This window comes from Aythya ferina (assembly GCF_964211825.1).
Source record: "Aythya ferina genome assembly, chromosome: 3".
NCBI classification, from domain to species: Eukaryota; Metazoa; Chordata; class Aves; order Anseriformes; family Anatidae; genus Aythya; species Aythya ferina.
Genome location: NC_140298.1, coordinates 20,367,659 through 20,380,239, shown reverse-complemented (window position 1 = coordinate 20,380,239; position 12,581 = coordinate 20,367,659). Strand labels below are relative to the sequence as shown.

At 39.8% G+C, this 12,581-nt stretch overlaps 1 protein-coding gene across 19 annotated transcripts in view; it reads left to right on the top strand.

Annotated features, from left to right (window-relative positions):
- Positions 1 to 12,581, top strand: part of ESRRG (estrogen related receptor gamma) — a 404,916-nt gene that overhangs the window by 23,569 nt on the left and 368,766 nt on the right. Inside the window, exon 1 of one of the 19 annotated variants that reach the window (XM_084512425.1) lies at positions 4,717 to 4,894. The exons of 16 other annotated variants lie outside the window; for them this stretch is intronic. In XM_084512425.1, the coding sequence (XP_084368551.1) occupies positions 4,797 to 4,894 (98 nt within the window). In that variant the 5' untranslated portion in view covers positions 4,717 to 4,796. Of the gene's footprint in view, positions 1 to 4,716; positions 4,895 to 12,581 lie in introns of those variants that run through there. 2 more of the 19 variants (XM_084512453.1, XM_084512437.1) reach the window with 2 other exon arrangements.

Sequence of the window (12,581 nt, the reverse complement as noted above, 5' to 3'; positions counted from 1 at the left end):
AATGGCAAAGGTCCCATTCAGCTTAATTGATGGTGCTATCAACATCTGCAGGTTTGCATTTCTGGTGGAAGCCACAATGGGATGGACTTCTTAAATGAGCGTTTTGCATACTGAGGTTGAAAGGAAAGTTGAGCCTGATACATTAACATTTTGTCCGTATCGTTCTTTTGACATCAGTTGAATTTCTGCAAATGGGCAGAAGTAGGCATGAGAAGGAGATTAGGAGACGAGCTCTTCACAGGCACATGCTTTTTGCTGGCATACTGATCAGTGAAGATGCTTCTTTGCTGAAAACCGTGTTCTAAGTCAAGTCTCGGCATGCACAAACCTGCACATGCATATACAAGCTGAGCAGGGCCTATCCTGTGTAACACAATTTTTGCCTTTAATATCTGAGTAAGATCTCATATTGTAACTCAACCATTAGGGGAAAAGAAAATGGAACTTTTCTCAAACAGCTTTTCTGTTGGGGAATCTAGTGGCAGTTGCTTTGAAGCATGTGTAATTGATTATCATACATTTATTTTAAAAAGGAGACATAACAAGGAATCTAACATGATGTTTTGGAATATATCTTCTCCCCACAATGTTCTTGAGGGAAATGTAAGGTTGCAGGCATCATTTCATGCCCTGTATGTTTTTGAACATAAATCAAAGAAATTGTTGGAGAGTTATAGATGTTCATAGCAACTGTAGCTATAATAAACACATGCAGTATATATTTTCCAAGCTATTTTGTATGGGTGAAAAGCTGAAGCTGGCGTTTTGTACGAACAATTCAACTTAATCACTGAAAATTTATTTCCTAGTTAGCATGGATTACCAGCGTAGCATGAAGTCGTACACCTTGGCTTAAGTACATCTGGTTGTGAAGCCTTGGTTAAAACTGGGAAAGGATTTAAATTGGATCTAGACACCTTGAATGAATTATTTCAGATGTCACATTTATTGTGATGCCTCCATGGCAATATTTACATCTATGTTATCACTTATATTGGTTTCAAAATATGCTGGATGCTTTAGGGAGCAAATAAAAGACAAGAACAGTATGAATGCCCCCACCACCACACACACACACACACACACACACACACACACACACAATTTTAATTGCACACATAGTACAAAATATGACTATAGTAAATAAAACAGGAAGGAGAATCCTGACTGATCAGGTGGTGCAGATCTGCAGGTTTGAACAGCACAGAGCTTAGGCATACAAGTCTCTGGGTGATTGCATTAGTTTTGTTTTAAAGTCTTAATAGATGAAAAGGGACAAGTGACTTTTGCGGAGGAATTTCCATGAGAGGAGGATAGAGACTTGAGTGAGGATGAGGAAAGTGTTCCTTTCACTGACAAGGATCCAAACGTATTAAACTGCTAGAAAGAAAATCCAATAGTTGCAGTTAATGTGTATATGGACAGCCTGGGGATAGGACACATTCAGGATCTGTGCAGAAATTAGATAGGGTCTGGATGAACCAAGTTTGGGACTTGATGTTCAAGCAAAGTGCTGAGCCTCTGAATAAAAGAGATAGGGCTGTTTCATGGGGTCTGGTCTTCCACCCACTTTCAGGTGTAGCCCTCACTACTCTATGTATTCCTATTTCAGTCACAGATGGATAATTAAAAATAGTATTGCTGCTGAAAATTCGGAGACTAGGTAAAAGATCTGACTTTTAAAAGTGTCATGGTGTGTCTGTTGGACTTGTGTTTTATTGTGGTTACTTTCAGTAATTCCTTTTTTATTGCAATAGCCAGAAATCCCTTTTTAAAAGAGAAAGGTGATATATTATTGCTCAGCTCCTGGAAACAGGGTTTTAAAATACGCAACAACTGAGAATTTGCACCATTTGTTTGTAGTATTAGTCTTCAAAGACATCCTCAGAAGGCAGTCATTTTAACTTTAGGACCTGTCTGAATTAAATAAGAGAGCTTTGTAGATGGTCGCGGCTGATGGAAGTAAGGAAGGCCTGGCCTGGCCCACCTCTGGCACCAGTACCACCCTGGAGGAGCATGGGGTTGGTTTTCTAGTTGGTTTCTATCCTTGACCCTGGACATGGATGGAGGAGGGCTGGGGGCATACAGCCTCTGACACCGAGTATGCTCAAAGAAGGCTTCCCCTTCTTTGTTTCTCTCCTAACTCTTGCTTCCCATCCTCTCCAAACATTTTTTGTGGCCTTTCCTTAACAGCTGGGCAGTCTTTTGCTGTCCTTTGCAGGCTGGAAAATGGACTTTGGGTTGTGACTGCACTCCTTGCCTTATACCACTCTGTGAAAACAAAACTCAGTGAGAAAGCCAGAAAGGGGTTAATAAGGACAAACAGAAGGTTGCAGATTGAGGTATAGTTGGAAAGACTGGGAGAATAAATACTTTTGCAAATCCCATGTCCCATGTGGTTGGGATGTGTGCATTTTTAAAGAAGAGTTGAAGGAGCAGTGTTAATGGATCCATAGTTGTGATGGATGGGACACGATTGTGTAGGAGATTTAAGGAGAAGCAGAATCTGTCCCTGAGAGGACATCCTCCAGCCTTGACAGGTTCTAGTTTGGTGGGGGTAGGGCTGCTGCATAGGTCTGGATTACTCTCCTTGTGCAGAATTTGGAAGATCCAGACTGTCCGTGTACACATGGGTATTTAGGGGCTCTTGGTGAAGAAACTTCATTCACTGAAATTCCTCCCTCCACTGGGGTTTTACTGCTTGTCTTAAAAAAGTGTCTTGAATTCCACCTGCCAAAAAGAGTTTGTTTTACTTTGTGCTGAATTTCTAACAGGAAAAACAAAACAAAACAAAACAAAACAAAACAAAAAAACTTTCCTGCCGAATTACGGCCAAATGAGACCAGGTGGACAAAGGTTGAGAGCAAAGTATGTAAAGCCTGGGCAGCAGGTTGGGTACTGGAGCACAGAGAGCAGGTTGTCCAAGGTCACTGCTGCTCTTATGGCACAGCTCGGAGCTGGACTCAGGAGCTCAGGTTTTAGTCCATTACCTCTCTCCAACATGCAATCCCTGTCTCACAACTTGAGCAACGGAGGCAGAGAAACCTTGCTTTTGCAATGTGCATACATTTAATGGCTCTGGTTTCAGAATGGAGAGGAAAGGCGATGTGTTGAAGGTTACACAGCCAGTCCAGTGGCAGAGGCTGAAAAGGACCCAACTCCACCGCTGGGGTGGCAGTTCCCTTGCTTGCCCTGTCTCTCCAGGGTGAAGATGTATGTTTCTTGTCGGTACTTTCTTAATCCAAGAACATGAACTATGAGTACCCCTGAAAATTGGGGCAGAACCCCTCATACTTGTTTGTGCTTGCAAGTGTGCATGCGTGTGCAACGTGCGTGCTCAGACATTGTGTGTGAACAGGTTCTCAATTATTTTCCTGTTTGAATCACTGAGCCTGCTGTCTTGATGTACTGTCAGTTTTGCTTTCTGCCCTTTGGAATAAAGTTCAAAATATTAAAGAAATAACACACGATATATTAGGAGCTAGAATAGTCATAGCGCCCAAGGGGAAAAGAGGGTGGTGAATAATCTGTCTTAAAAATACCCAGAAAAAAAACCTTAGCTACTCCTAACCAAACTCTGTGGTGGTGCACTTGTAAAGGGCACTCTTCTGAATTCTGTTTCTTAGGGTTGCTGGTTGTCCTGTGGGGAGAAGTAAGTCCCTCCTGGAAAGCAGCATGCAAGCTCTTTGGTCACGCTCTGGACATGGGTGCGGGGGACGTGTGGTCACGTTTATTCTTCTGAGCATTACCCTGGGCTAAGTGCTGAGGCAATTAAATTGGAATTAATTGTTGATAATTATTTAAAATCAAACGTTGCTTCCTGGTTTAGGAGCTGAAGCAGCTCTAAGCAGATATATTTTTAAATGTCACTTTTCTGGTTTTATTAGTTCACGTGGACACTGGTAAGCGCTGGAGGAACAGCCCCAGGTTCTGCCCGCCCGTCCTCAGTGCTGGGGTGCTGAGCTGTGGGCAGGGGTGGTGCTGGCAGATGCTTGGAGTCACAGTGTGACCTTGGTCAGAATCCCAAACTTTGCCAAATTTGGGCCACGGGGCTCCACAGTTCTGGTCCAACAGGGGACCATGTTAATAGGGTGTAAAAAAAATAAATAATAATAATAATTAAAAAAAGGATATTAAATAGAAGAATCAGCCTCCTCCCTCTCCCCAAATCTGTTAGTTTGTATTCTGTATCACAATAAAAAACAGCTGGGGCACGTGTGACTGATACAGGGCAGGTTTGGGATGAATTTAAGATAAATGAGATGCCCATTGCACTTATTTAACAATTCTAACGCATAAAATGCTTTTGGGCGCAGCTAGCAGCTCCTCATCTGCAATCAGGGCAAAGCAAAAGATACAGTGGCAAATTCTGCAGTTTGTAGTCCTGACACAGGCAAAACCTCCTCTTACAGCAAATGAGACTTTTTTGCTTTTGTTGTGGCAAGCGAGAATTTCAGATCAGAATTAATAGAAATAATAGAGTAAAACTACAGCTTCAGAAGTCCTTCAGGACATGCAGCAAGCCCCAGTGATTCGGACTGGGTGAAGTTGTCAAAGGTTGCTCTGCTCTCCAGAGCCTGGCAATAGCTCCACTGAAATGTGATGCCATTGGTTTTCAGCAAAGGTTTCTTTCTGCAGGGCTGCAAACAGAGATCAGCTGCTACTGTGTATACACAACTAGGGAGCAAATCAACCAGCACATTTAAGCAGCCTTTTTAACCCCGAGACTTTCCAAGATTTCTTCTTCACACAGGAAGTTTCCTTTATATTGTCAGATTTAGCACTTTGCTCATGTAATGAGATCAGAGCTAGGATCACTGCTGCACAGTAGAAAGACTTCCTTAAGACATTTGTCCTTGAAACTGCACCAAACTCTTGGAAGAACCCAGAACCTGTAAGTATGTATGCTATAGGCAGCAATAGCACAGAGCAAAGCTGCAATCAACCATTATACAATATCCGATTAGCAGTGCAGTAGGGTTTTTTTTTCAGATGTTATGTTACATTCATTTTCAATTTGTTCTAAGGAAACAAATCAATTCGGGCTTCTGATACAGTGACTTTGCAGTAGATGAGCTAGTAATATGTTTGATTTAACTATTTGTTGCTCTCATGTAGCTTGTGGGACAATTATTGTAGCCATCAAACCGTGGAGAACTTTTCTTATGTTTTTAGGCATTTTAAATGATTTTGGTATCCATTGTGCAAATAAGTTTTCTCTTTGCTTTCTGATTTTGGCAACCCCACCCTATGACAAACTATAAATAACAGGGCAAATGGAATTAGCGTGCATTATTCTTAGGTAGCAATAAAATACATTTATTTTTGCGGCTTAATTTACTCATTAGCAATGTTCCAGTGTTGGGGTATTTTTTGTCTTAATTGAATTCTACTCAAAGCTGTCTGTTTTGTGTTTTACTATCCTGTATGTGTATGTTTAAGTTACTTTGCTGGGACTGCAGTCTGGTTAAACCTGTATTTAAGCACTATTTATATTCTGAGCACATTTCTGGTAAAATAAGTGTTTGAGATTTTTTTTTTTTAAAGCCTCTAAACAGTATAGTTTTATTAGCAGTGAGCGCCAGAGAAGGCACAACATGGATGAATGTCAGATGTAGACCACGGAACCAAGTCCTCCGTGCACTAAGTCAGAGCCGAACCTGTCCACTTTTGCGACTACAACTAATAAAAGCCTGGAGCTCCCTTTCAATAAATTTTTAATATGCAACAATCCTTATGTTTATAAGATTAATTTCTCCCAGGTTAGCCTGATTGATGGCTGGATTGTGGTTTCTTAAGAGCTTTCTCCACGAAACCCCCCAGAAGAGCTGCATTCCATTTAACTAGTGAATGTAAAAACTGGTAACCATGGATTCAGCCACCACTAACTGTCGAGAGCAATGACTTGTTGTAAACAATACAAATGAGCCAGGATAGCAGAAGCAACCAGACATGAAATGATTTTAATAGAAATTACGGTAAAGGTCATGTGATACTGTATCGGCTTGAATTCAGTGTTAAAGGGAAAGTATTTCAGTTTTGCAGGTTTGATTTAAATTGTGCGTCTCCACGAGCTTCATGTTTGCGTGAGACCCACAGAAGGGAAAATGAAGCAGCCCTTTGGAAATGCCTGTGCTTAATTGCACGTTACGGCTTAGGCCCTGATCCCAAAAATGTACGAGTAACTGTAATCAGTGGGATTATTCGCGTGCATAAAATTAAGTACTCGTGTAAGTGTTTGTAGGATCAAGGCCTTTTTAGGTAAGTTAGAAAGGGGAAAAAAAATATGTATTCTAAGGAAATAATAACCTGTCACTAACGATAAATCATAGAAATGCGAGTCTTTGTGCTGTTGTGTGGTTTGGTTGGAAATTGTTTGCTTGTTTTGATAACAGGAAAACAAGTTATATTTATCCCTTCGTTTTCAAATGTTATGACTTTCATTTCTCATCCACCATTCCTTAAATCCTCTTCCTAATTTATAGCCTCTCTCTTTTGGATAACTGGTACACCGGAGTGTCAGCTATTATAATACAGCATGATGATAGGCACATGCAGATCGCATGAGCAGTCGTGTGTCCTATCTCAAGAATTTCCATCCCTACAAAATCTTTGCTGACTCCCAGCTGTCACATGGCTGTCACTCACAAATTCTAACCATAACCAAATCCTTTTCCGTGTGCATGCACTATTCAAGCCTTGCTACGTCCATGTGTACGCAGGCACAAATGTCCCTGCACTTTCTCTGTGTAAATTGGGCTCTCCCCAAGCCTGCTGCATTCCATTAATATTTCTTCATTAATTTGTTCTTGGGTGCAACTTCCCTGTCATGCCTCTGCTAACCACACGCTCTTTTCAGAAGGAACCTGGAAAAATAATAGCAGTTGGTCAGAAATGCAAACAAAAATAACTTTGTGCTTTGTTTAATATAACAGTTCAAATCAGTATGAATCTAAATTCATGACTTCCACAGTCCCCTAAACTGCTCCAGAATTTTAACTCTTAATGTTCCATAGGCAGAATCGTCACCTTGCAGCATATTGACCTAAGTGTTTGCGTATTTGCTTTTCATAACACTTACATTATTTGAAAAATTAGCACTAGGTCTAGTCATAGACTGTTTAAAACCAAAAGTATTTTAAATAATTTTTTATCAGTCTGTTCAAGCTGGCCAACCTCTGTCAAGCTTAGGCTGCAACTGAAAACATGCCAGTAGATACAGGACAAATCTTGCTTTCCTTGTTCTGAGATGACTTGTCAAAATGGGTGGGATTGCTTGTATGAGTCAGAAAGGTAAGATTTAGTTTATACATAGATTAACAGCAGGTCACTCACTTCATACAGGCAAAAATAGACTGACTTCTACTGAGAACAAATAAAATAAATAAATAAATAACACCCACAACTTTGAAAAGTGAGGGGAAGGAAAGCTCTTGAACAGGAATATATGAAAAAAAAAAGCCAAATTACAAAATATTTTCTATTGTTTGTTTATGTCATTGTTAACAGTGTATTGGGGGTGGTGACAGAGTGGACATTGCTATAAATTAGACCTATAACTATACTAAATTTTTACCAAAAAGGTAAAGAAGGTGAATTGATGGAAAAGGTACCATCTTAACTTTGCATACACAGCACAGCAGGGATCCAGAACTGAAAGTAACATGTTGATGAAAGCAGTGAGACTTGAGACCAATATCGAAGTGACCTGGGGAAAGTACACTGGGCTCTTTACCATGGGATCATTATGAACTCTTAATAATTCTTGCACCCCTTGAAAAACAGGTGGGGGAAGTAAGGATCAGTGCGCCTGGCAGAAGAAACCAGGCTTCAATCTGGAAAAATAGTGAAGTATTCAGGAAGGAAGGATCGCACACTGCTTCCATGAACTTTGCTGGTATGGGACATTGGGTGGTTTTCCTTTGCTCAAAATATCTTTGGCATCATTGCAATCTGTGACATACGTGCTTGTTTACTCTCACGTATTTTGCATCAAATACTGATTTTGTAATGTAAAACTTTCAGCAGCTAGTGGATGAGCTCCCAGAACTCTTTCCCCATCCGCAGGTAGGAAGAACTGGGAGGCAAGTCCCCGTTCCTCTCACAGTTTATGAAGTTCAGGTGTTGTGTTGGTGAGTGCCTGCAGAACACTTAGACCAGAATTCGCATTTGAAGCAAAGGATTTGAATCCCAAAAATAGAGACCCTAGTATTTCACTTGAAGTCTCAGTGAATGCAGTAAGGTAAATGTTGCAATGCTAGGTGGAAGTATTTGGGGACTAGCAGAAATACATACTATTAAAATAATTGGTAATAATTAATTGTAATGTCCCTTATAAACACAGTAAGACAAAACAATAATATAAAGTTGTATTTTATGTTTGTAATCCTAATCTATGATTTTTATTTAAAGACTGCTTTTATCAATTAGATAGCTTTTAGGCATGGAAATATCACATCAACCATTCTGTCAACAAAATTCAAGTGGTGCAGGAGATAGAGATTAAACTGGTGTTTAGGCCTGCTCAAACTTTACTTCATTGTTGAAAATGCCAGTGGTGGTGCAGGTAAGTGAGAAATAATATGGGAGTTCATGTCAGGTGGACTCCTGGCTATCAAGAACTGGACTGAAACTACTGAATTTCATGAAGCATAGCAAACTATTTGGTCACTGAGTGACAGAACATTGTTCTTTAAATTATTAACTCTGTGTAAGCAGTACAGTGTTTTTCTAAATTTCCATTGGTTTCTAGTTTTACTTCTTAGCTGATGTGGGTAAGTGAAGCTTTTTGAGGACTCAGTCTTTTGGACATTTCCAAGTATACTTCTTCCCATGGATTATCAAAGTCCTATGATTTATGGGTTATAAAGTTCTCCAGGTCAGGAAAACTTTTGTGGGGAGTAAAGAGAGGACTGCGTTCAGAATCAGGTAGATGAACTTGTCATTACATTTACGTGACTAAAACACATCTTTCATTATTCTGCATTATTCCTTTGTACAGAATAAGGTTGTTCTTTGTGTATTTTAGTTTTAACAGAGCTAGACTGTCATTGACCATGAGCTTTTGCATGCGTAGACTCTCTTCTTCCTGGCAGGGCTTTAGGCCCAGATCCACAAAAGGATTAGATGCTTTAAGTGGGACTTAAGTGGGATTTAGGCATTGAAAGGCCAAACTGAGATCCTCGATATCCCCGCTGAACTGCCACCTAACCTTAGAAGATGCCTAACCTATTTGAGTGTCTACATTTTCAATATCCAGCTTTCCCAGGTGGCCAGAGATCTGCTTTGGATGTTCTCAAGCACTTCCATCCTGACAAGGTTGAGCCTCTCTGCTCCCATCTTTTCCCCCGTGTCCTGGCAGACTTCAGAAAGCACGAGCTCCTCTTGCAAAATGGTGGCTCTCTGTGTGTGATGTATCCCACTTTTTCCAATTGTCCTTCTAGGGAAGGACTCTTCACAAAGTTTATTTCAGGAGCAGCCTGGGAACTTTGAAAAAGATGTCAAAATGGAGAAATCTGAGTGTTGCTGTATAAGCATATAGGTCCTAGAGTAGAGGTGAGACTTCAGATGCAGCGTAGCCTTCTGGCAGTCTTGGACTGTTCCCTGCTTGGTGATGGCCACTCATGAATTTGCTGCCATGAGACTCAGGAGCAGCTAACAGGGCTGAGGGCTCATTTGTACAGTCAGAGCCTCTAAAAGTTGGGTACTGGGATGTAAAATTATTACTGCACCTAGAGGCTTCCTTGGAGAATGCAGGCCTTTGTATTTTGTAACAGCAGTTGTGAGTGTAGAACTTGTTCAGACTCTTCTGTGAGGAGTCACACAGGATTGCACCTGTCAGTGCTACGTGGCAGATTTTCATTTTTCTGAAAAGTACACTTGTTGGGGTGTTCTGCGTGCAATCCCAGAAATAATAATCACTTTTTAGGACTGCAGTCTCAAGAATTTCCTCGAGCCGTGGCTGGACTGATAGCTGTCTCGCTTTGCAGAGGCAAAAGCAAATAATGTCTCGTTAGTAGCTGACTAAGTGGTCCTGTGCCATCACTTATTTCTTAGCTGTACTCCTGACATTTTGTGTGTTCTTACCCATGTCTGTTGTTTGTTTAAATCCTGCTCAGTTCCTTGATTTATCAGTTTTCTGTAGACTTTTGTTCGAGTAGTCCCAAATGCTATCCCATTTCAAATAGATGCAACCTTATCAGCAAATAGTCTTTAATCAATAACCTTAACTCTTTCCCCTAATTCTGCATAGACTCTTTTTGACATTGTATTTTTTTTAAATCTTGTATATAATTTAAAAATATCTGTGAGGGGACGGTATTTAGGAAATCTGGTAGAATTTCTTCTGAATCATTTAATCTCTTTAGCCAAAAGATGTATAGGGGCTTGCTCTTCCTTTTTCTCCATGTTAATAGATATGAGCATTTTTCTTTTTCCCTTTTTCCTTTTTCTTTTTCCTAAAAAACAGTACTTTTTCTTGGGGAAGTTCCTAGTTTTCTAATTTGTCGAAGATAGCTGGACTACTTATAACCTTAATATTATTTATTGCTATTTCAATTTATGTGCATGTGCAATCCGATAAACTGCAATGCAGAGCCTAAAAAATATATTTTTTACACAGGTATAGCCTAGAAACTATGCATTTAGATGTACTCTTTGAAAAACTGGAAACTGCAATCACAAAAATCCTATATGCAGTGCACAAACTTAACATCTAATAATGATTGTTATGCATATTTCTTACAAGAACATGTCATGCTTATATTTAGGTAGATAAAATCTGCAGGACTGTCTATGATAATGACATCTTAATAGCTAAGAATATTATTTATGTATTTTTAAAACTAATACAGGGAGATCTGTAATGGAGTATGTGTTAAACCATCCTGTAACTTTCAATCCAGTAGCTTTGTGTTTTCAGTATAGCATGCTTGAATTTTTAAGCATATATTTAACACATTTATTTTAGTATAATGCATATAAACATTGGCTCCTAGGCACATCTTTCATAATTTCAATTGTATTTTTGAATTATTTGTCATATAATCCCACTATGGTATTTCAAGGACAAACAGATTCATAAAGTTTGTCAGTTTGTGAGTGTTTCTGGTTTGCTGTTTTACCTCTTTCACTGCAGAAGATTTGCTCCTGGACTTCCCTGAAGACACCAGCATACTACATAGAGCACAAGTTAGATATAGCATAGTAAGGTAATATAAAGAAACCTATTGCTGTCCAATTGCAGGAGGGAGCTGGTATTGTGAGTGTTAAATCATAATACATAATGAATGTATGACTATTATATGTAACCAATTTTAGGTATAGGAAGTTCAGCAAATATATTGTGTCTTGGTGGTTGCCAGATCACTTGCATGTTTACTAAATCCTATATACAGCACTTCCGTTTGCTGGGTTACTCATTGAGCTTTTAATAGTCAACTTAATTTTAGTTAAGGTTCAGTTTAGTAACTCTTGCAATTAGTGGAAAATATCGCCAGCATTCATTTGGTAAACCATATTACTATGTTATGCATGTGCACAGTACATGCGGAGGTGAAAGATAACAGATCGATTCGTATGGATCCCGTAGTCACTGGCTTTTAAGGATAAATTATAGAACCTTTTAATTATTGGGGGTAATCTTGCAGAAAATTGAATCTTGAGTTTGCATGTGTGAGGAAGTTTGGTCTCCCTTGCTCACCATAGCTTCCTAATCCCGAAAGCAGCTCCGTATACTTGGATCCCTGGTGACCTGTCAGCCTGTGCATTTCACATTGGTGCAGGTGAAATGCTGTTTCTGAGTAGGGCTTAAATACATCATAAAAGCAAGAAGTCTTATTTTCAAGGCAAGGTTCTCAGCTTTGTAATGCTTTCTTGCTTCATCTCTGTGGAAACAGCTAGTCTGTTGCTTGACTCTTCTTGGACATTTTTGTGTTTTTTGTTTTATGGGTACAGGCAGAGAACTGCAGGTGAGACTTGAGCAAGCCAGGTAACATCCTGCAAAGTAAAGTACCAGGGGCAATAGCAGTAACTAAGAATTAACTTGGAAACAAAGTCAGAGGTACAACATGACAACAACCAAATGCGTCAAGAGGATTTTTTTTTTTTTTTTGGAGCAAATAGATTAAAGCATATCTGGTTGATGTTGCTGGAAAATGCAGGCCTGTATGTTCCCAAGGATGGATACTACACGGACAATTATAGCGGTGTCTGTGTCATGTTGTCAGAGGTCATATCTGAATTAGGATTTCTCAGATCCATAACTACTCCAAATACAGTTCCCTCTGACAAAGTCAGTAGGAATTGTGTAACGGAGGCAGAAAGGCATATGCAGTTTGTATCATAATTTGGCTTTTGCTCAGAAGTAGATGCTGGTTACTTTTGTGTGGACTGGACTTCAGGAGCGCATGTCTCCCAGTACAGCAAGCCCAGGATCCTCTCTGTTGGGCTGCCCCATCACAGCCCAAGTCAATCAATGTCTTGAGAATGTCTTGTGGGCTCAGGGTCCTGCCCCAGTTAGAAATACACTGATGTAATCAAAGCTAATAATATTCTTTGCCATATACACCTCGTGTAGAGAA